The sequence below is a fragment of the Phaethon aethereus genome, assembly GCF_964289735.1.
Source record: "Phaethon aethereus genome assembly, chromosome: 1".
NCBI lineage: Eukaryota > Metazoa > Chordata > Aves > Phaethontiformes > Phaethontidae > Phaethon > Phaethon aethereus.
The window spans coordinates 108,647,239-108,672,597 of record NC_138575.1 but is presented as its reverse complement, the minus strand read 5'-3'; the positions used below and the strand labels follow the sequence as shown (position 1 = coordinate 108,672,597).

The window sequence follows — 25,359 nt, the reverse complement described above, 5'->3', positions numbered from 1 at the left end:
AACCTCGTGGAAAAATGCGATGAGTTTGCTGCAGGCAAGCAGGTACTGGCCTAGGATGCAGATTGATGGAAGGGTGAGGCTGAGGCCCGCTTTTCTGGGATTTGGGGTACACAGATTTTATAGAGGGAAGAAGGGTTGTAGGGTTAGACTGCAGTTCATGTTGGAGCATGGAGTTATGTCATCAGGCATACATGCAAATGGGGCAGTGGGAAGGCAGAGCGTATGTAAGCACTGTGCTACAAGAGAAATACCAGAGGAATTTAGGGTAACCTAGATGGATGGAGAATTCCAGAATTTTTGTTTTTATTGAAACATATATATCTGGCTGTTATTCTGAAGGGGAATTTGGGAAAGAACAGAAAAGAAATAATTTTTTGCATAGGGTTTAGACTGAGTCTTACTTCAGTGCTCCATATGAAGGAGGCAGCTGGAAGGCATTGGCAGTCTGGCTTTAGGAAGAGCTCTGCTTTTTCAGATAACTGCCTTGGGCCCTTTAGGCAAGCAGTTTTCTTTACATCTTGCATTACCATGTTTGATCAGGGCACCCAGCCTAACTCCACCCCCTTGTCAGTCTTTCCGAACTCTTATTTGAAGATTACTGGATGGGTAGGTGTACTGTCAAGATTACTTGTATGACTATAAAGAGGTGCAGTGGAGAAATTATTCATGTATTATAGTTTAAAGAATAGCAGTACCATTTTTTCATGACTGACTATTTAATGTGGGGATTGTAATGTATTCTGGGAGAAGAGTAGATAAAAATCTGATCAGTTTAAGCATAGGTCATCACTCCAAGTAGCCATAAAATTGAAATGTTAATCAAAAAAGTTATTAACATTGCTAGTTGGATGTGTTCTGTGCATTTGGTACTGTAACTTCATTAACTGTCTGCGCTAATTTTTAAACAATCAGCCTCACTCCAGCTGTCCTCTTTGGGTATGTCTGTATGACAAAAGCTTTAGTCTATGGTAGCAACGTGATGTAAACTACCCAAGGACTCCTTGGCAAATACTCCAGAGTTGCTACTGAGTACTAAAACTCACGCCGATCATCCTGACTGTATAGTTGACTGGGCCAGCTAGATTAGGCTAATGTAAATACACTGGGATGTATTATACTTAGTTCTTAATGCATCTCTGTAGCTGTGCCCTGTAATTGCAGCTGGTATATGATAGATTCTTTGTTTGCACTGTGCTTTATTCTTCTTATATTTGAATTCAAGGCAGGAGGCAGAAGTACATGTTTTTGGAATCCAATTTGAAAAGCGCTTCTAACAGATGTTGATAATTGTATGGTACTTTGGGCACTGCTAGAGGAAAGGACGAACACAGCTGGTTGAACTGTATATACTGAAAATAAAATGCTGTGAAAAGTTCTGCTTATTTTAGTATAGTAATTAGGCCAAGACAATGCACAAGTATTTGATCAAAAAAAACAATTGAAATTTTGGGTGTCAATTGTAAAATACTATTTTAGAGTTCAGAATTAATCTAATTGGGCCCCTCACTACAAGAAGGATGTTGAGGTGCTGGAGCGTGTCCAGAGAAGGGCAACGAAGCTGGTGAGGGGTCTGGAGCACATGTCTTATGAGGAGCGGCTGAGGGAACTGGGGTTGTTTAGTCTGGAGAAGAGGAGGCTGAGGGGAGACCTTATCGCTCTCTACAACTACCTGAAAGGGGGTTGTGGCGATGAGGGTGTTGGTCTCTTCTCCCAAGTAACTAGTGATAGGACAAGAGGAAATGGCCTCAAGTTGCGCCAGGGGAGGTTTAGATTGGATATTAGGAAAAATTTCTTCACTGAGAGGGTGGTCAGGCATTGGAACAGGCTGCCCAGGGAGGTGGTGGAGTCGCCATCCCTGGAAGTGTTCAAAAAACGTGTGGATGTGGCACTTCAGGACGTGGTTTAGGGGACATGGTGGTTCTGGATTAATGGTTGGACTTGATGATCTTAAAGGTCCTTTCCAACCTAGTGATTCTGTAAATTGACTGCAGTTTCTGGAACCTCATTGCTTTTATCTTTCCTGACTTTTTCACCCCTTATCTCCAGTTAGATTGTTATTCCAGAACTATTTGGAGCACAGAGATGACCTTTAATAATACTCCCAAATGTATATACCTTAATCCTTATATAAAAAATGAAATGTTGTTTGCTCTTTCAGTATCAGCATCCCAATTTGAATGGATCTTTGTGGCATATCTCAGCCAGATTTATCTCTTGGAAAATAGTTGTGTGTTGTTCCCTGATTTTCCTTTACTTTCAGCGTATTTCAGCTTTGAACACATTAATATATATATTGAACACCTGTCGTGTTTCAGATCCCTGAGGTACCCAACTCTTAACTTCTCTCCACTTGGAGAAGCAGGCACTAATTACCACTCTTTGTTTCCTATCACTTAGCTAATTTTTAATCCACAACAAGAATTTACCTCTTACCCTGTGGTTATTTATTTTCCTTAATAGTTTCTTGTCAAGGATCTTATCACAGGCTTTTGTCAAACGAGGTAAGTTATATCTACCAAATCTCCCCCCATTCTTCCTGTTTCATTAACAATGTCCAACAACTCAATGCAGAGGCAGTATTTTCCATTCAGGGAGGTCCAGCTTTATAAATGTGTATTACATAAACATTTCATTGTTCTGATTTTAATCATATGCTATCAGCTACTCTACAGCTAAATGGAGACATCATGCCCACAATACCTTGTCTTTCTTTTCCTTAAAGATAAACATTTGTTGCTTTTTTTTTTTCCTAAATGTATAGATAAACAGCACCTCTCCTGCCTTTTCATTTAGATGCACTGTTTAACACTCATGAATCACTGCCTTCACCGTTGGGCAGTCAAGTTGAAATCACAGCTGATTTTCTGTTTTTCCTAATCTTTCTTGAAAATACTTTTTAAATGTAATTTTTCAAAATATTTTAATTAATAAACATATTTTAGGAATACCTATGGGATAAAATTATGCCTGTCATTTTCCATAGTGAAATTAATGTAAAGACATTTCTCTTCTCTGCAGTCAGGATACTCCCTCTGATAAGCAGTGCTGCATTGGGCAGAGACCACAAGCACTCATCCTGCTCCCCCAATTCTGTTACCACTTATGCATTGTTGCTATAGGTACAGTGTGGTGGCAAGGGTGGAGTTTACCAGAGCAGGAAAGAACATGTAGCCCGGCTGCTTTGTAGCACTCTTCAGGGCTACTTGCAGGCTTTGTGTCAGTGATGCTGCAGCATGGTCATGACTGCATCACTCCCTTCCACATGGTAACTGCATGAGCCTCTGCCAGCTTGGTCTTTATTTGACAAGGCTTCAAATTATGCAGTAGCTTTTTACAGTAACACTCAAGTTTCCCATTGCAATATGTATTAGCTTCATTGCATTTCTTATTCTAGACTCTCAAGGCTTTCTGCATGCCTTTAAACACGCTTTGAACCATTTCATTTTAGGGAGGACTGAGGCAACAATGACATATTTCTTCCATCTTCTTAGGAGTCAGTGAGGCTTGTTCAGAGTTTTTGAAATGTTTCAGAGTCTTAAGTACAAAAACACTTTAGATTTCCAAAATTCAGTTTACCATTGCTAATAATTTAGTAAAAAAATATGATGATGTTCAAAATGTCTTACTGAAGTTATTGGAGAAATACTGATAGAAACCAAATCTTAAAAAGCTACCTCTCTCTATAAGCCCCACAGTACATCTCTTTGTGAAGTATTCAATCACAGATAAAAAATAGAAGCCCACATTTCTAGGTGACAGACTTATTCCTTTAATTATCGAATATCACACTCTAAAATACCACTCTGTTGTCCTAGAGATTCCATAACCGCAAAATTAGGAGACTCCATGGCTGGGTACCAGCTTTATCTTCATTTTCCATCTCCTTTCCATCTGGGGAAGAACACTTTCTAATTGTTGTTTTCCAGGTCACTCGTGGTCTTTGCTCCCATGCTGAGTGGAGATTACACTCTCCTATTAGCCCTTTTAAAGTCCAAGGAATGCCAGCCATGCCATGTGTGAGCAATCTGCAGGCACCATTAGCACTGCTTGAGTAGCTCTTGATAACACTCTCTATGAAGTCAATTAAAGACGTCAGGGGGTGGGCTGGGCTGCTTCTTTTTACTAACAACTCTCATTAGGGGGTGGAGAATGGGGAGCCTGAACAGGTGATTTTTAGTATTTTAAATAAGAAATAGCAAAAATACCCAGACTAACTTTCTCCTTTATTTGGCATTCATTCCTTTCTCTTTCCTTCCCTTCCCTATTTCTAAAATAAATATCTGACAAATACACCATTTTACAAAGTCTGAAAGGAGCAGTAACCATAAATCTCAACAAAAGAAATCTAGACAGACGGTAAAGACAACAGAAATCAGATTAGTGTTTCGTAAGTGAAAGGAAGTCTTGGGCAGTCATTTTTCAGAGCATACCCTGGTCATGAACAGCCCCTCTTGTCATTACTTGGGCTGAGTTGAGGACACTCACTCTTTTATAGAAATTTTTAATACTGTGTAACTTGGGAAACTTGGGAGTTTATAAATATTCAGGAATATAAAGATATTTAAAGAATTAAGTAGAATGTGATGTAATTGTTGCTGTGTTTATATATAAGCTTCTAGCAGCTGTGAAACAGTATATTGCTAGGGAGTACACCAGTGAAGTGTGTGGTCTGGAGCATACGTGTTTTCAGTGGTGATGCTAAATACCACTGGCAGTTTCCTCCTAAGGTATAAGAATAGGTGTTTCATAAAAGGAATATAAAATATAGAATAAGGTACTTACGAGCTGTAATAATTAAAAAATTCAAAACACAGTTCATAGTTTTGCATGTGTTTTGAAATAAAATCTGAGGGCAAGTGTTGCTGCTCACCGATAAACCTCATTTTACAACTGTTGCACAGAAATATTAGGAAAAGAGAAATGTAAAAATGGTTTTGTTTTTCGTAGTAAGAAATCCATTTTCTGATTCTTTCTGCTGTTTTGTGTTTTGGTTTTAGGGGGTGTGTGTGTCTTTTTTTTCTGTTGTGTGTGATTTTTTCATTATTATCTTACAGATTTTCCTATGGAATATGGGAGCACACAGTTCACCTTTCCTCTTCCGAGGGTTTGCTTTGAGTAAAGATGGTGAAAACCTGAGTTTTAAACTGAGTCAGTATATGTATTTCCGCTCTAGGAACCATTGTTATGATTGAGATTAATTCCAAGCAGGCAACAGAAGGATATCCAATGTTTTTGAACAAATGTTCTTCCCTGGCATGGAGGTTCTATCACTCAAGTGTCTTTAGTCTTGACATGGTGTAAAAATGAAAACAAAATGCCAAAATCCCTATTCACATCTTCCGTTTTCCTTGTCCCACAAGGTATTCAGGTGTCCTTTTAAGAAATAAATTCATTAGGCTAAAAGCCATTATACATTTGGAAACAGGAACACATAGTGTAACCTCAGCAGGGAGTCACTACATAAGAATGCATTATACAGTGTTTTAACAGGAGAAGATTCGATGCATTTTCAAATGACCATCGTATCATACTATGAAAGTACAAAACGCCGCTTGTATCTGTCATTTATTTTGCTATAAGTGAAAAAATAATCCAAAGTGGCTAGTTTAAATTCTTCAAGCATTTTCAGTTCACAGCAGCACATCACTTGCTTTAAAGCTCCCATTCTGTCCTGCTGGTGAGCGTACCTTGTCTCACTACAGCTTCTCTCTCCCCGCAGCAGCAAGGGGATGCAGTGAACAAAATGACTCAGGCAGCAAGAAAGCACTATTTCTCCATGTTTCTCTTTTAAAAATGATTTTATCAGCTCTGAATTAAAATGGTATCATTTTTGTTTGCTTGTGTGCTCTATAATTAACATAGTAGAAGAGTTTCTGCTTTTGAGGTTTGGATATGCCCAGCCGTGATTTTGCAAATCTTGCGCTAACATCAGTTGTACTTACATATTTCTGGTAAACATTGGGTTTAATGGACTAGTCATCCTTCCCATATATAGCAGTTGAAAACTGAGACTAGTACATTTGTTTGCATTTTTACAGCCTTTGTTGCTGGTTGTTCAATTTACACAGTGCTTATGTAGGAAAAAAAACTAGTAAATATAATAGGTAATTACTTTTTTCCCCTCAGTGTACCATCTATCTTCTATTTTATATTTATGGTATCTCATTTAATTTTACTTAGTCAATACAAGGAAATACAATGGAGAGGGTTTTCAACATTAATACTTATTATGCCAGTTACTTATTTTCAGAATTATTTTTTTCCAGCCATCTTGCTGAGTATTTGAGAGAAATTACTTAACTTATGTGCTAGTGTGTGCAGTAAAGATAAAATAAGAGATTGTTTACTCGGCTAAAAAGACACGATATTTGTTTTCTTTTTAAATAGCTGATAACTTGACATGTAAATTAGTACAGATACAGCAATGAGCATCTCTATCAGAAGGGCTTGATTTGTTAAAGGAGTATCAAAAGCAGATTTAGAAATATGACCTGACTTACTGTATTAAACAACAATTTTCAGCCTACAGACTGTCTCACTGAGTAGCTGTCCTGGATTTATTTTTATAAATTTTGTTAAGACGTGCATTATAGAATTGTGATTTGGACCACTGTGCCAGAAACTGTACAAAGTACATGGAGATGATTGTAAAAATCTATGAGACTGATTTATTTAAATAATGAAAAAAGTGAGCAGAAGAAGTCTGATCATTTGCATCTGGGAACTGAGATCAGTTAATTGTCCAGACTCACACAGGAAAACTATGGTAATCCTTATGACTTGATTTCATTTTGTACCAGCCTGGTACTACAAGAATGCTGTCCTGTTACATACAAGTGGATTTTTTTTTGCTTGTATGGGGAGGCAGCAGTTGTTGATTCACTCAACAGCTGCTGAAATTGTTAAATCTGGTTAGTACTTCACTTTTTTTGTTTAGAGTATTTTTGTTCTAGCCTGCTATTTCCTACTAACAGTATAGAGGTTGGGAGAGCACAGACAGCTTTTCTCTATTGTTCCCCTTACACTGACATGTTGAACCTGCTGCATCCCTATTTAACTGTCTCTTTGGCATGCTAGTCAACTTTCAAAACAAGTTGGAAAAATCCGTATTGGGTGCATTGTGATGCATGTATGTTAAAAAAAGGGTATCTATTTTATAGAATTGGAAATAATATTTGAAAGCTATAGAAAAGAGCAGTGATTGGTATTAAACTAATATTTCAATGAATCTTAAATGGTATCACATTAGACAGTTCCTTGAATCACTCAAGGCTTCAAAGTTGTATTTTCCCCATCTGAGAGTCTAGGCTGCATAGCCTGGCAAGGTATGTCACTTTTTCTAACTGCTAAACTCTTCTTTGGCAGTTGAAAAGAAAGTTAGCAAAATATCTTCCAGACTAATGTTGTGTGGCAAATAATGGACACTAGACACTCTTAGTGCTGAGGTTATTGGGAAGATGTAACTTTTATCTCTAGCTTTTCACTATTTTATTAATACATTTTTACTTGCTACTGTGAGAAGATATATTGAAAACAAGCCTGGACCTTTAACTTTCACATTGAATTTCTCTAAACCAGCAGAGCAGTTTATTCCAATAGAAATTGTTAAAATAAATGTGATCAGGCTTATATGTTAAGTATAAATCATTAACCACATAACTATAATAATATCCACCATTATAGTGCAGGAAAATCCTACTCCTGATGTACACACTTGGCCAGAATTTTATTACTGGTACTCTGAACCTTGTGCTGGCAGTGAAATGCAAGAAGATGGCATGCAGTGAGCCAGGCTGGGCAAGAGAAGTCCTTTTGCCTTGGAGCTAGGACAGTCCCCGTCAAAAGGGAAAGCAGAAAAGCAGGGGTGAAGCTACAACACTGCTGTATAATCGGTACCCCGGCTTGAGGGCTTCTGCCTCGGAACACAAGTTAGGGCAGATTCATAGTCTGACGTCCTCTAAAGTCACGTCTAGGTCCCAGCTGACCTCTGCTCTGCTCGGGTGTTCTATCATGTGCAAGCCTACAGTAACTGATGAAAATTATAGTAAGGCTTTGCACTTGAAAGGCCCCTGCATAATTCCTGGTTGTCCCTGGTGCTGAAAAAAATGATTGGAGGGATATTATACGACTTTGTTAGAAAGTCTGACTTGTAAAATATATTGGTGGCAATTTTAACTTATTCTTTTGGAACAGAAGCTTGCCAAGGGCTTAAGCTGTTATAACTTTTAATGTCAATGCAGGTATCACTGTTGTTCAATTCTGTAAACTGTATCGACATGAACACTTCTCCCAATTGAAAAAAACAACAGGGAGTAAGCAATAACATGAAATTATTTTTAGAAAATGCATTTTTAATTACTGAACTGCTTAATTATTGAGTACTACTGAAAATATCCTGTGAACCTCATCACTATGCAAATGTATTCAGTTTTGGAAACAATTAAATGATAATAAAGCATTCTTTTTTCTTTTACCACATATTACTGTAATGAAGCTGTTACCTCTCAGTGTGCATTTTAATGAGTTTTAAGTAACATTTTAATGAGCTCAACATTACCATAAACCCAAGGATTAGACAAAATTGAATTTACTGGGAAAAGGGAAGGGTTCATTAAGAGTTAATTATATAGCTGAAGAAGAAATATAATTCATTTTATATTGTCCCATCAACGAAGAATTCAGTGGTAGATCTATACTTATTAGTAGGTGTAGAAATGCCATTATTATATTGACATAAAAACATGGGTTTGCACACTACTGCTTGGGTTTCCAATGAAAGTTTCTGTATGGAAATCCCTGGGTCAACTTTGTTCTTATCCAGCTCCTTATTACATCTGAGAAGAAAAAATACCAAACTTTGTATTACTGGTTTGTAATTCCGCCTACAATTTTTATAAACATCTCGGACAGTGAAAGTAAAGTTTAATGGATTTACCATTGCCAGTAGGATCTGAAGGCAAGTTATGAGTAAATGTCTTGGATTTATGATTTTTAAAAGAAAAAAAAAAAATAAAAGGACTGGTAGAGATTGAGTCAAAACTGCCAACATTACTGACATGCCCACTCTAATAGTGATCTGTTGAATGTCTGCAGTCCAGGCTCATGGATGTCCAGAAACGGCAGGTAAATTCCCACACTCTGTGCACACAACAGCTCTGCATTGGCTGTACTGTACATTCAGATATTCTGGCCCTTCACAATGCAGAGTTAAACTGCTCATGCTCAGGAAGTTCAGTTACACATTGGATTTACTGCTTTGCATCTGCCAGTGTTGGCATTTCTGTTCAACCATTTGAAAAAGTGTGGAGGGTTGTAGCTCAGTGCCCTGAGATGTCTGGTTAGAAAAGAACATGAAAAAAGTTTTAAAATCTTAAGCAAATTATGAATTGTGCTGAATTAGTATAGTGCTCTTGTGTTCGTACGACAGCCCTGTGACCTGCTATTTAAAACCTTGCTGTCACAGCCTTTTAGTGGGGTGAGGGAAGCCTCTGGGGGATTTCAAGCTTTCATGAGCTTCAGTACAATGGAGTTGATCTCCAGTATGCCACTGTTGTGGGGGAAAGAGCATTCTATCAGATGTCTGTCTGAGAGAGGAAAATCATGAGCCGTGGTCAGCAATTAGACCTGTTGGAGATCCATCACTCCTGCATGTGCCAGACCCAGAGGTGTGCCCCGAGAGTGGCAGTTCTGATTGCTGAGCTTCAGATTGCTGAGGTGATCCCACAGACCTACGCTGGAAGTGTGATTCCTTACAACAGAAGTCAGGGTACTAGTGGCATTTGAAAAGAAAGTCTAATTAGCACCTTGGATTGCATAGGTGCTCAATAGGAAGTGCAAAGAAGAACTATTAAGCAGGTAATAAATTCTGGGTATGACAGGAAGAAAGCAAAGTGCCACTGAATGTGTAATTATGAGCCACATTGTACAAAACTTCCATTTATTCAGCAGCAGAAGTGTCTCCATCTCTTCTGAGTTGTTTCCAGCTGATCCATCTGTTGCTAAGTAAGCAAGGAAGCCCTGATAAAGAGAATTAAATCGTAAAAATCAAGCATGTACCAACTATTGGCTGAGCATTGTTTAGTGCCCCACGTTTTCTTGCCCAGAAACTCACCTCTTTGTGTGAATGTGGCAGCACAGCCAGGCACGTGGAAGTCCTCAGAGAGAAACTGAAAATGTTCCGCACCTACATCTGGAATTGTTCAAGAAAAGGAGGAGCAGAGCTAGAGGTCCTCCTCAAGGGGGAGTTTAATTCAATTTGCCTTAATTGAAGCTGCACAAGCAAACTACAGAATGTTTCCAGTTCTCCTGGTCTCAGAGAAATCCCACAGCATGCACTGGTTATATGAGCTATTGTATTTTATATATTCCGTATTCTAAATATAGGGAAGTATAATGCATAGTTTAACAATGCATTTTCCTTGGTGGAAAATCTGGTTTAAGTAGTACTATTCTCTCCTGGCCACTTATTTTCTCCACTTGTAATAATAGCTTGTCATTCTCTCAGTTGCTTATGGATCTGGGCTGTGAACTGGGTCAGTATAGTGATCTGGATTAAAAATCTTCCAAACAGGAGATTTTTTTTCTTTTTTTTTTTTTTTTTCCCCCCTAAATGGCATGGAAGAAAATTTTTATACTGCTTGGCCTAAAATCTATCCCAGGTGAATACTATGGCAGGCTAAAAATTCCCTCCATCCAATCCTGTCTAGTCTAATAATCTAATCTGCCTATTTCAATACTATACTTAGTCTATCATATGGTGCTTGAATACTTTATCTTGTCAGTACAGCCTCTTGTTTTCTAATGCAATTGAAGAATGACAGTAACTACATAAATGTACACAAATTAAATCCTTTGTGGGAGCTACAGGCATAGGTACTATGTGTCTAGTTAAACTCTGTGCTAAGAAGGAGTGAAATGAATGACTTAAATATGCTGGGAAGTTCCCGTTCAAAATAATACCTATTTCAAAATTTAGTTATTAAATGTGCCTGTGCTGGAATAGATTCTTTGTTACACTAGTAGTTTATGTACAAAAAGACAAAGGAAGAGAAAAGATTGTGAAAATGATTTTATGTTCTAATTGTGGGATTAACAAAGGTGTTTCAGACACTTCAGAGGAATGTGAGCCCTTCATCCAAAGGGCTACTCCAGCTCTTAACACACCTGTTAAAGGCTGTTGTACAGACATATCTCAGATTGTTTCTTTTCTGTAGTCTGGGGTAAACAGTGATCTGAGTTGTACAGTTTGCCAGTTTTCTCTTATTTTAAAGCCATCGGCAGACACGTAGTTATCTTGATTTTCTCTTGTACTGAACTGCCAGAGGAATATTCAGCACCACGGGTTTAGCAGGAGGTGTGGCATATGGGGGATTTATTTTTTCTTCTAGTTTTATTGCACTATTCATTTTTCTATTATGCAAAATTTGTTGTACATGAAGTAGCACTTTGGGGGAAGTGGTATTAGTTAGAAAAAAAGGATTGTTTCACCTTTACTGCAGTTCAAAACATTATGCTACTAGATTTTCAACAGTATGTCTGGGAGCTGGTGTAACCACTCACCTGAAGGTCATTTTGAATCTCAGGCACAGCATAGTGTGACTGGAGGGTGAAGCTGGACACCCAGGTCCTGGTCTCCCTCTGGGTGCTGAAGCTCCCCTTTCAAAATTGTTGCTTTAGGCTATTACGGTTGGTCTTTGCTCCTGCTTCTTTAATTTTTTTCTTTCCTCTTGCACGATGTAGTGAATAATAATGAGGACAATGTGAACTCTTAAATTCTTTTTCTCTTTTGAAAATAAGTGGGAGAGTTATATTTCATGTTGTACAGAAATAACTCCTTATACTATTCAAGCAGATCAAAACTAAAAGATTTACTGCAAATTACACAATTCTTTTTTTTGTTTTGCATAAAATCACAAATCTTGGGTTTCTTTTCTGTGTTTAGATTGTACAGAACTACCATTTTGTCTAGCTGTTTGTGGGTCATTTCCTAGTTGTTAGCATGTTGACAGAACTCAGATGACTCTCTCCTAAGAGCATTTAATGCATGGTCTACATACCACATTGCTCCTTCATTTCATTAGAGCTCTGGAAACTTAAATTCATTTTGCAGAATGTTTTGATGATAAGTGACAGATAGATTATTTTGCATGGTTCATGATAATCCAGAAAAAATGTCCTTTAACATTTTTGGTCAGTTGTTAAATTTGTTAAATTTGTCCTTTTATGAAGGAATAATTCAATGATGAAACTTCAAAAAACCCCAATGTTTGAACACTGGAGGAAAAAAATATTCTTATGGTCCTCAGGGAAGGTGGAGTTGCAGTTTTAAGGAGCAACATCTGGACAATACATCCTTGCTTTTTAACATTTTTTGTAGAGTATTAAAATAATATAGAATTGAAATAATATGCAGTCGTAAGTGGTAGAGGATTGGGAGGTGGGGTTTTGCTGCAAATTCTTGGAGAAGGGGTGCCAAATATTGCTGGAGCAGTGAGAACACCTACTGCTGACTTGCAGCCTTCTGCTGTCCCACTCCCTGTACACACAGTTCTTTCTTCACACAGCTCTTATTTTCCACTAACTTCAAATGACCGGGCATGTCTCGGTGGCAGCCATGCAAACCTGTGTTTTATGCGGTTTCCAGTCTTGATTTGCGGGGACAAACTGTGAAGCAAGTGCAAACGGCGGAGGCCTTCAGAAGGCTAACGATTAAAGGCGGCACACCGGGGTCAGGTCCGGCAGGAAACGGCACTGCCGAGCCGGTGTGCAACGCTGTGCCCCTTTATGGGACAGGGGACATGAGGCCAGCCAGACCGATCGAGCAGGCCTGTTCAAATGGCATCTGGCAAACACCCCAGGGTGGCCTGTTGACATGAGGACAGTTTGCAGGATGGGAAGCGAGGTATTCAAGAAGCAGCGGACGGCTCCCACCGGTTCTGCGTGCCAGCTGTGGATGCATCTCACGCTCCATACCTGGCGAAGTGTAGCTGCATAGTCCCCTTGCAATGGATTTAGGAAGGCTTATGAAGAAATACGTGCTTTGCTCTGTCTGCTCAAATACCTCGTTTTCAGTCCTGACTTCTGAAGGGAACAACACAAAAGCTCTGACAAAAAAAAAAAAAATCCTGCTCACAAAAAACTGAATAGATGAATTTTAGCTTTTATTTAACAGAGAAAGCTTGATAGAGACCAAGGGTTAAGGGAGGAGGTAAGGGGATGGAAGGAAGAGAATTCCTATGTTGGGCAACAACCTATTTTGTTTGATGCTTTGCCCAAGGTGGCTGAAGCGTAGCAGCGATGTGGCAGCGACCCCCTGCCAAGATGGGAAAGCATCGCAGCTGTTGGGTATGTGTTGTGCATGTGTACACAAGAAGTTTATTAGAGGCTATTCACACTTCAGTGGAGCTCGGAGATTGCAGTCTGTATTATATTGGTTAAATGAAGCATATAGCATTCTATATTTCTCGTACAAGAAATATTAATTCATTTGTATTCGTTTTCATGATTCTCATCTGTTCTTATTCCTGTGTTTTACTGAGGGCACGTGTACATTTTAGGTGTTTTGGCTGGACTTGAACTGTAAGCCCAGGGGAGTGAAGCAGCTAAAACGGTTGCAGGAGAACCAGCTTCAATCTGGAAACAAGAAAAAAATGCAGTTGCTCAATGCTGTGTCCAACTCTAGGTAGCATTCGTTAGGTTGAGCAGAGTACTGCAGGTAGGCGGCAGCGCTACTTCTGTACTCACAACAGTAAACCTGTATCCTATTGTACTGTGTTTCTGAACTTCCTAGTTAAATCTGTGCTTTCTAAGGAATCTTTGTGCTGTATTCCATATGTACAGTGCAGTTTCTGTGTGCTCTTCTGAAGCACTTGATGAAAAGCTCCCACCTGAGTTTTGTTCGTATATTTGGGGTTTTTTGCATGCCATTGCTTTTGAAAATTGGTTATATATTTCTAATTCCTTTAAGTTTGGGGTGGTTTCGGGTTTTGTGGGGTTTTTTGTTTGGGTTTTATTTTTAATTTTTGCTTATTAGAACCTAAGAATGGCTGTACTGCAGAAGAGCAAAGGTCTGTCTAGTCCAATCTATCCTTTGTCTGACAGTAACCTAAGAGGGATTCTGGAGGATTGCCTCTTTTGCCAAGCATGATCCTCCCTGCTACATTGCTGGGAGGGAAGCATAGTTGATGTGATTTGAAGAGTCCTTTAGTGCTTTTGATGAAACTAGTCCCATATTCTTGCTGCAAAGAAGACATACTGGCATACGAGTGACAGTGAAAGTACGCTACTTCAGTTGTGCTGTGGTGTTTTTTGAAGCTGTGCTTGGTTCCACATCTGATATTCACATTAGTCATGAAAAAATAAATTACTTGCCCATGATTTTCTGACTATGAAGTCCATTAAATGTGAAGAGAACGTGAAAGCTAATGTCAGACTTGAGTTTAAATGTTCATTAGATAACTATTCTAGTAAACAGCTAAATGTCTGATCCTTGTGAAATCTTAAGACATACAACAGGCCGTGCACAGGTTTCAAAGTTTGTTGTCTGCAATTGTGGTACCAGTTCTTTGAGAAAGTCTCTGAATTTTTAAGCACGTAATAGGGTTTTTAGTTTCAATGAAATAAAACTCTGGGTAACATGTCTCTTGTTAGCATTAGCAATCTGTGCAGTGCATTCATTGAGAGTGATTATGCTTTAAGAATAAGAAAAAAGAAATCTGCTCTGTAGCCTAGAGAAAATTTTTCAGCATATTACATTGTATAGCTTTAGATTTCTGAAATTACCTAAATGTGGTCTTCAGAATATTTGCATTCATAAAGAATACTTGGTGATGCTTATCGCTTCCCTTTGCCTTTCTTGACTGTCAAAACACAGTGATGCTTTTGAAGATTTATGGCAGATGGGTAATGAGATTGCTGACTGTTAACTGCAACGTTCAGAATTTGTTGGTGGAATGAGGCGGGAGTTTGAAAAAGAGAGAAGGTTATTGGGGCTTCATTGCAATGAAGACAGGTGATAGAACTTTGTTTTCAGTCAGAAACCTTAAATTTAAATATGTTATGTTCCAAATTAGAAAAATCCCCACTCTTCATGCCATCTAGTAGTCAAATAAAATATTTCCGAAAAAATTATGGAGATGTCAGATTGCATTCAAGTGAACACAATGAATCACAAGAAAGGCAAGGACATTGCACAATTTTTCAGTAAGTGTATTCAGGCTATATTGTACACACTTAATTCAGCACAAATTCGCAACCTTTAAAAAATCAGAAACAAATCATAAGCTAATGTCTGCAATAATTATCATTTGTATACCTGTGTAATTGTGTAAAAGGGAAAATAGGTCAGCAGTGCCCTTAATTGCGTTAGCTGTTGAAGAAAGATTTCAAAGTCTGACTCTTGTAATGTGTGCTGTAAATACAAAAGGAAATATCCTCCTTTTCTGACCTTTGTGCAATCAGCTGGTTGGGGTACACCTCAGACTGAAATTTAGAGGAGAAAAAAAAAAAAACAACTACCTCCCGCTGACTCCATTTGGAATCTGTCTACTTGCAAGAACTGATTCTTGCACCCTATTTCTAATGCTTTAATTCTCCGTTCACCTGGTTTAATAGATTCTCTGTTTAGAAGCAAGGGTCTCTACTTTCACTTTTAGGCATTAATACTCATCACAAAGTCCAAATTCTATAAATGTCTATAATATCTGTATGTATGAGCTGTTAGAAGTTTTAGAGGATGGGTCAGAATGGAGTGTTTTTTCCACATTGTTCTGGTCCCTGCTGAGGCCTGAGAATAAAGAGCAAGCTGCCTTTAACTGTAGGTACTGAGTAGGTTACGGAGCTCAGAAGCACATGAAATACTGGGTGAGAAAAAGGGATGAAGCCAAAAAAAGTTGCTGAATCTTCAAGGAAGAAGATTCTCCTTTTCTTTCTTGATGCAGGTATCTCCGTACTGCTCTCTTTCCTCACTTCGATTTCAAGGGACCTTACTTATCAAACATTGTTGAAGCTACTGAACCCTGAAAATACCCTAACACCTCTGAAAATGAATCTTGCACGTTTGGGGTCTCATTTTAAAGTAACGTCTGAACATTTTGAGTCATGGTAAATTGCAAAGTCAGCTAGCGTTCATGTCTCCTAGGCAATATCTGTATGAGGAGATAGGCAAAGGATGGGAAAAAGAACAGGAGGGAAAAAACGTATAGTTCCTCATCATCTTCTTTTTTAAAAAAATGGCAGCATTTACCAGGTTGTGCACACGCAGCGGGAGCTCAGGAACTCCCTGGGAGCCTTGCCTGGGACTATTGCCTAGGGTGTGGGCTTTTTTGAAATTTTCCTTGTGAAGTGTGGCAGAGGCAGTTGCTGAAACAAAGAGGTAGGGCAGCAGCATCCTCAAACAAAGTGTGTTATTATTCATCATGAGGAATGTTGTCTGTGACCCCTTGGGTTTTTTCTGTCACCCCATTTCAGCAGGTAGTGCCAGCTTGCTCAGGGACTATTTCAGGAGATCATACACATTAACCAAGTTTTAAAATACCCTCCTGCACCATACACTACCTAAAGTATAATAATCCTTTAATCTGCCCACTGCATGACATCTGGGCAGTCATTTGACATAATAATTCATGTTGATTGTGTGTATCAGTATGTATTGGAGGAGACAAGTGCCAAAGCAGGTGGTAGAGAGATGAGGATTTAGGAAAATGCCTGTGGGGCAGTGCCTTGGGTCAGGGGACACCTACCTGTGTGTGGCAGGTGACCAACCTGCCACTGATGTGGCTGTGTAAAATCTTTATATGAGAATAACGTTATCCTGAGATAAGCACAAAACAAAATAGGAGGGGGAAGATAAACCACCAGGACCCAAGTTACAGAAGCACATTAATATTTACTCGATATCTCTTTATACCCTCTAGTCAGCACGACAGATGTAGCTGTGTTTTAAGGCATTATCATTCATTGAAAGAAGCAAAAAAGATAGTCTTTCCCTCCCTTCCATCCCCGGTAATCTCAGATGTTCACCGTGCGCGCCGGGGGGAGGAGGTGGAGAGCCGAGCGCTGGTGGGAGAAGAATGCAATTATCCCAAAGCCTCCTGACGGGCATCCACTTCTTCCTTCCAGCTTAGCTGCTCTGACCATAGGCTGGGGGCTCGTGGGACACGGACCAGATTGAAAAAGTGGAAGCAGACAGATGGTTATTTGTAATCATCATGTAAATGTAAATCCTATAAAAATCTTTTCTTTCTAAGAGCCTGAAAGCTGTTGTAGTGGAAAGCAGGATTAAGGCATGGATATCTAGCCTAGGATAATTTTGACCCTACCACCTTCCCTCCTACCCATAAATGTTGTGCCTTTATCTCTGCTTCCTTTAAGCAAATTGCTGGACCCTCAGTCGAGGAAATTAATTTGGTTTCCATGTAATTCCCTGAGTTTATGAGCACCAGTTTGACCAAGGCCTGGATTTGGGTCTAAGCTGGCAGGTGCTGGTAAGCAGTTGCCTTGGTAGCAGGGTCTTCTTTCTTCTTCTTTCCCCCTCGCTCTGGCAGGTGCGTGGCCTGCCAGTGTTTATCTGGGCCCCGCCGTTGAGCGATGTGCTTGCTTTCCGACATTGTGCTCGTGGGCACCTGTAAATGGCCGTGCAGGACTTTGCATGCCTTAAAGACCGACATGACAGCTCGCAGACATCTATCTTGTTTGCGCAGCATCAGCTTGTTCGAGCTACAAAGAGACCGATCAAACTTTAATTAACTTTTGTCCACAGCATCGTCGTCGGCTGTGTCTACGATGTAGCTGTCCTTTCCAGCTCTCCGCTCCCCCGGTGCCTTTCCAAACAGCGAGGCGTAGCTGTCTGAAAGCTTTTGCCCTTTCCAGGCATTGCCTCTCCAGATGTGAGGATGGTCACGCTGCCATCGGGCTGGCAGAGGCGAGCAGCTCATCCCTGCATCGCCGTCGCTGCCGTTGGGGCCGAGCGGCAGCCTCCGGAGTCCTACTCTCTGAGGGGAGCAGCCACACTGTGGTCCCGGCGTGGGCACATGGGGCGGGATGCCAGGGATCTTCCTCTTTGGCATCCCTTGTTAAATGTAGGGTAACACCCAAGGCAAGCACAGAGCGCGCTGCGTACCTTATGTTAAGGTTAGAATAAAGGAAAATAAGAACATGGGATGAACAAGAGGAGCCTGATGGCAACGTTTCACCGCTTGTGTTGAATTTTTTAAACACTAGTATTTGTGCCCTGCCAAGCCCTGAGAAGGGCTGGCTTCTCAAGTGAACAAAAGCCTCTTGCCAGCGTGTGGAGAGGGTGATCTGCTCCGGCTTACTAATAGTTATTTGGAAGTACCCAGCAATTGTGGATAATTGGCTGAGGAATATTCTTGCAGCTCTCAACCGTTTTTCTGTTTTCACAGATGATTGTGCCATTAGATATGGTGAATGCACTAAGCTGTGCTGCAACTTTTCCGTTTACCGGGCTCAACTTCCAGTTGGCGCTCCTTTCTTCTGTGCCTTTCTGTGCCACTGGAGTGGGACAGCCGAGCCCACCAGCTAGCGCTCCGGTCTCCTCCTGCCCACACTCTTCCTCCTCCCTGCTCCTTCTCTCTCGAGATGATGTTTGGGTCTACTGGGATGGCTGTGCTGATCAGATTAATGTCTGTGCTTTGTATCATCATTGTTACGTTGCATTAAAAGCACTGAATCACAGGAATGGCAGCCTGCTCTTTACCTTGTGTTTCCTCTGCTTTTATTCTTACTCTTTTCCTTCCTTTACTTGGCTTTTTGTTTTCACTCTCCCTACACTTACAATCTTCCCTCTCTTCATCTCTGAGTTGTTTTCTTTCTTTAATTTATATTCCACACATTTTTCTCTTATCTTTGTCTTTCTGTCCCTGATTTATTTTTTCCCTATTTCATTTTTTCTCCAGCTCTTTTTTGTTTTCCTCCAAAACACAGAATGCTTTAGATGGAAATAGTGAGATACATCTATTCAAAATTCACATATGTACTGAGGTACAGAGCAAGATTTAGTAAACCCTGTAGCATCAATTTTGTCTTCCATTCAAGCCAGATTTGCAGTAAGACTTGGGTAAAAGAATGTGATAAAATCAAATCACCTCTTAGCCTCATATTCTGAGGCTGATTGGAACCTTACACAGTGGCTGGGATGATTCAGAGAAAGTTAATGTAATTTGCTGTGTATCACCCCCAGAAACTGTATTTGTCAACTTCATATAGCAGTGTCAAATGTTCAAGGAAAACGCCTGCCTTAATACTGCTGCCAGGAGTTAGGAGTCAGGAATATAAAGTCATTATGTTGTGGGATCTGCTGATTTTCTGGGGATTTTCCACTAACGGAAGTTCTGTAATTGTACAAAGAACCAAGCCAATAAAAATGAATATTTATTTTGTGTGTAATAATAATGGCAGAAGTTCATGTTTATCCATTTGCCAGTTATATGAAAGAGTTGCCTACAAGTACGTTTTCTTCCTGTGTGTCATAGTGATCACAGAGACACATGAAGATGCTTCCTAAAATAGGTGATTTTGTAAGACTTTTTTTTCTGGTTCTTTCCCTGAAATTGCTGTGGTATTAGCTTTCTTGGCTTTGCAAAATCTTGTAATGCCAAATACTCAGCAGCCGATGAACTTCAGCCTACTGTTTCTGTGTTGTGCATTACATAAGTTATTTCTTCCATTTGATCTTGCAGCTCTATAAATTCCATTTCTGTCAATCTGATTATTGTGAATCTGAAGCATACGAGTGATTTGTATTAATCAGAAATATTTTGGGGTTCAGACTTTTGTTAAGTTTTCTGTTGGAAAAAATGTATCAATTGGGTGTGTCACCTGAGAAGAATACGGGTTCTTGCCAGAGTTGCATTTCTTGCCAACTGCGTCCTGTCACTTTTATTTTATGCTTCAAGAGCAAGACCTAAATAATCACTCTTTTTTGTGTTAGAAAAGGAATTAACTTCCAATTAGATCCCTCCTTCCTCTGGGATCTACCTGTATATCCCAAAATGGAGGACAAAAGTGACCTCGTGTCATTTTGAGTGCCACATATATACAGCCTGCTCACCTCAACCCATTCAGAGACCAATTCTTGTGTGTATTAATCATATTTTCTTCTGGCTTCTTACAGAACAGAAAAATATTCAGTTCCAAATGTTAAAATGGGGCACATTTTATTAACATTGAAAGCAGTAAATTATCTCTGCTTATGAAATGAGACTGAGCAATTTCTGCTGAACTCTTCCTGACTTGCCCCTTCACTCGGATACAGTGTTTTCTAATTTCTCAGAGGGCCCTGGTTCCATTAAGGGCGAGAACTGTTTTAAAGCTGTAATGAAAGCCATACGTTGCTGAAATTCAAGGAGGGGAAATGCCCTAAATTCTATTTCAGTAGCTCATCTAGAGCTATTTTCAGTTTTATGTTTATAAGAATGTCAATTAACCTAGAGACTAGAACACACATGGAAGAATAACGATGAAGTGGATATCATTTTAACACACTGAAGCCAGCTAGTTGGACCTAATCCTTCTTTACAGAAGCTTGATTTACATAAAAAGCTGGCCTGTGTTGCCTAATTTAGTTCTCAAACAGCTTGGTGATTTAAATGCTCTTTCTTTTCAATGTCGTGGGACAGCAGTGGTAAAAGGTGCAGAAATATTAAAACGAAAAAAATAAAAGGAAGAAATAAATATGCTGGAAGCACATTACCATCATCTTGATTTCTCTGGCACCTTTCAGAACTAGTGATCACTTCAGCATGTATTTCTTGCTAACAATAATAATAGTAATAATAACAACATCCTTAATCAAAGTGTAACTCGGCAATTTGGTATCAGTTGTGTCACTTCTTTATCTAGCTTATGCTGAACTTGGAGATCCAAGCAAGCCAGATATTCAGCAAGTTGTTTTCTCTTACAAAAAGAAGTCAATATCAGACCTGCAGTGCTACTTTTACAAGCATGGGAAGTGACCCTGTCAAGGTTAAAAAGGGTAATACCTGCTACAGGTCTTTCTAATTTAAATGCAGAGCAGTGTTCTTATCTGGAGAAAAAACAAGGAAAAAAAAAAAGAATACGAAATCTGCCTTCATTGGACAAAAGGTCAAGTCTCACCAGCTCTTTTTATGAGATCTTTTATAGTAAATATAAGATGATAAGTCATCACCTAGTAATGGTTGAGGCTTTTTTGTTTGTGATCGGAGTTAAACCCAGTTGGTGGCCAGTTACAAGCGGTGTTATCCAGGACGCAGTACTGAGGCCGGTCTTCTTCAATATCTTTATCAATGATCTGGATGAGGGGATTGAGTGCTCCCTCAGTAAGTTTGCAGATGACACTGAGTTGGGTGGGACTGTTGATCTGCTGGAGGGTGGGAGGGCTCTGCAGAGGGATCTGGACAGGCTGGATCGATGGGCAGAGGTCAACTGTATGAGGTTTAACAAGGCCAAGTGCCGGGTCCTGCACTTCGGCCACAACAACTCCATGCAACGCTACAGGCTTGGGGCGGAGTGGCTGGAGAGCTGCCCAGCAGAAAAGGACCTGGGGTTACTGTTTGACAAACAGCTGAATATGAGCCAGCAACATGCCCAGGTGGCCAAGAAGGCCAACAGTATCCTGGCCTGTATCAGAAATAGTGTGGCCAGCAGGAGTAGGGAAGTGATTGTGCCCCTGTACTCAGCCCTGGTGAGGCCGCACCTTGGATACTGTGTTCAGTTTTGGGCCCCTCACTACAAGAAAGGCATTGAGGTGCTGGAGTGTCCAGAGAAGGGCATCAAAGCTAGAGAACAAGTCTTATGAGGAGTGGCTGAGGGAACTGGTGGTTAATTTAGTCTGGAGAATAGGAGGCTGAGGGGAGACCTTATCGCTCTCTACAACTACCTGAAAGGTGGTTGTGGTGAGGTGGGTATTGGTCTCTTCTCCCAAGTAACTAGTGATAGGACGAGAGGAAATGGCCTGAAGTTGCACCAGGAGAGGCTTAGACTAGATATTGGAAAAATTTCTTTATTGGGAGAGTGGTCAAGCATTGGAACAGGCTGCCCAGGAAGGTGGTGGAGTCACCATCACTGGAAGTGTTCAAAAAACATGTGGACATGGCACTTCAGGACGTGGTTTAGGGGGCATGCTGGTGTTGGGTTGACGGTTGGACTTGATGATCTTAAAGGTCTTTTCCTACCTTAATGTTTCTGTGATTCTGTGTTTGTTTAATATTATATGTGTCTGCATGTATTTTTTGTCTCCCATTTACCATGTCATCACTTCCACTAATTTCTTTCTTCTTTCCCTCATTTATTACATTAGTGCTACGGGATGACTTTCGCCAAAACCCTACAGATGTTGTGGTGGCAGCTGGAGAGCCTGCCATATTGGAGTGCCAGCCACCTCGTGGGCACCCTGAGCCTACCATCTACTGGAAGAAAGATAAAGTCCGTATTGATGACAGGGAAGAGCGGATCAGTGTGAGTACAACTCAGGTGGTTGTCTATAGACACAGGGCCTACACTAAAGCCCCGCAGCTGAGAGCAGCAGAACTTTACAGCTTTATAGCCTTTCCCATAGAAACTCGTCATTACTCTTGGCAGCTGGCCTCTCTGAGTTTTCCCAAATGAGGGGAAGAAAGTTGTTTATTGCTTCCAGTTTGGGTCTCCAACTTGGACTTCTTGAAGCTTGATTTGTATAACCAGTGTAACGGGGATCCGTTATATCTGTAGATTTGGTCATATAACATGCTCTGTTATATGGGGAACTCGGCAGATATCTTTGACCAATCTGGTCTTAGCTTTTCTAGATCTGATTTCACAGGAATGAGATCTCTGTTCTATGAAATGAGCTCATGAATCAGAAGATTCTAATGAATGAGCTAATGAACCAGAGCTCATATCAGAGAGGTGTTTTAAAGATACAATCAGTCATATCTATAAGGTGAACAAATACTCCTTGGGAAAAAAACAACAGTTTAGGATGATATTGGTAAAGTACTGAATGGAAGAGGATCCAGCAGAAATACCTTACTTATCAACCGATTAGAAGTTATATCATGGTATGTGGAAACAAATGGGATAAATTAAGGGAGCGGGGACATATTTCATTCCTAAGTTTTAAGTGCTTAGCTTTTCAGTATTAATATTCCTTCAATAAAGTTTTCTGTGGTATGTAATGATATGTAACTCATTCTGTGCCTTACACAATATGGAAGTACTATCAGGAAGCTTGTTTGTTGCTTTGGGTGCCTAAGGAAGTATTGCAAGCTAAACAGTCTACATAGTTGCTCTTTGTGGGCCAGGCTGTCTCTGCTAGGGTCTACTCACGAGTAGAGGAAGGAAGAGCGGCAGGAAACTGGTTATGATCCCCTGACTCTCAAGTTTCTTTGGCTACATTCCTACCTTATTCTAAAGCATCCCATTGTCTAACTTTTGACACTGTCTGTGACTTCACAAGCTGCAAACTTCTTATTTCTTTCAACTACCCTGCTCTTCCACTCTGCAAGCACCCTTTGGAGCCAGGAAAATGTTAAGTCTTATGGGAGTCAGGTGTTTTCTCAGTTTGGGCTAGGTTCAGTCTGTTTGCATCAAGGAAAAGAGAAAATCTGCCTTAATGAGTGAACAAGGAAACTGTTCAGACACCAGTAAAATAAAAGCAGATGAACTAAATAAAACTAAATAAAGTTGCCTTTTTCTTGAGAGAGATGTCGAGTGCTTTATATCTCATCATGCAAGAAATACAAGCCTCTGCATTGCCAAAGCAGCAGCAAGAAATGCAATCTTTGAAATGTAAAGCATCTAATTACAACAGAAGAAAAAACTGAAATGCATTTAGAATCAGTCAATAGGATAAAATGTGTTCTAGAACAACTTTAAGATATTTATGTATATAGGATTATAATTTTAAAGCTATACATATTTTTACAAACAAAACTTTTAAATGCCTTCATTGTGGAACTTGCTGCATGTGAAGATAGCTTTTTTCTGATATCTTTTGTTTTTCTGAAGTTAAAAATAAATTCCTTGTTTTGAAACAGATACGTGGTGGGAAGCTGATGATCTCTAATACAAGAAAAAGTGATGCCGGCATGTACACCTGCGTTGGAACCAACATGGTGGGGGAGCGAGACAGCGATCCAGCAGAGCTGACTGTCTTTGGTAAAGCGATCCAAGCTTTTGTTTCCTTTTCACTACAAATGTCATAGTCTTATTTGACCTGGGTAACTCATCAAATATAAGACAAAACAAGGTTAACAAAACACAGTAGTACTGCTTAAGCCGCATTTCACAGTTTTTGAAGACCAGGTTTCAAAGGCTGCAATTTATAATTATGGAACTGTGATGGAACAACATTTTCCTTCTAAGCGCATAGTTTCAATCTAATTGGAGGTCCTCAGTGGTATGCATACACTCGGAGACAGTAATGCAGGACATAATGCTCTCCATCACAAAATTGCCAAATGTCATTAAGCTACTTCTAATACAGATGACAATGCCTGCTTAACAGAGATTTGGACCAGCATTGCCTATTTAAATAATTCCTTATTCCTGTGGGGTTGTGAAATCAAACCTTTGTGAGAGAGCAGAAAAGATCTCAATTGATCAGTAAAAAGTAATTGGAGAAAATCCTGAGATTAACATTTTTGAATATATGGGGACACTTTTATCATTTGTTTTTTAAAGGGCATGAAGCAGTTTTTCATCCTGTAAGTCACAGCATCATCTAGGTTTTTGGTGGTGCTGAATGAATCAAAAACGAATAGGTTTGCAGTGTTAAAGAGCTTCCAGACCTGATGGGCAAGGCAAGAATTTGTTAGAAACATTTGTATTATGGTTAGGGTCTAGAGCAAGAATAGAGTAATATTGAACCTAGAGCTGGATCCATCCTGCTAACAACTGGGTAAGAAGCAAAGCCACAAAATCCTGCTGTGGTATTGTAGGAATTGGTCAAGAGGTCTTGAGCAAACAAAAGAAAATCAATAAGGAAAAAACCCCTCACTGCTAAAGAAAACACATACATGCATACAAAAAAGAAAGAAAAAAGAGAAATAGTGTTAATGTTACCGCCTGCTACATCACTTTGATTTCCTTGATACAATACCAAAATTCCAAACAAGACTGTTTGTAATTCCAGTTAGACTTTTCATAGAAATACTGAAGTCCTTTCTGAAGCAGGTGCTCCTAATTTTTTCACCTTCTGGCTAATATGGTGGAAAACCCAGTCATAGATATGCCATCTGTGTTTGCATGTGTGTGCAATTCAACATTTGTTTGTCCACTTTAAAAAAAACCCCACACATTATGGGATTCACAAAAGGCATAGAAAAGTTTCTGCTAGACACGATCCATGAGTGGCTAAGGATTTGCTGCCTTCCAGCATTA

The 25,359-nt window shown here is 39.8% G+C and overlaps 1 protein-coding gene across 1 annotated transcript in view; it reads left to right on the top strand.

Annotated features, from left to right (window-relative positions):
* ROBO2 (roundabout guidance receptor 2) overlaps window positions 1-25,359 on the top strand; it is a gene marked incomplete at both ends in the record, with an annotated part of 481,425 nt that overhangs the window by 305,091 nt on the left and 150,975 nt on the right. Inside the window, 2 exons of the mRNA XM_082008177.1 lie at window positions 22,298-22,455; window positions 24,015-24,135. Of these exons, the coding sequence (XP_081864303.1) occupies window positions 22,298-22,455; window positions 24,015-24,135 (279 nt within the window). The remainder of the gene's footprint in view (window positions 1-22,297; window positions 22,456-24,014; window positions 24,136-25,359) is intronic.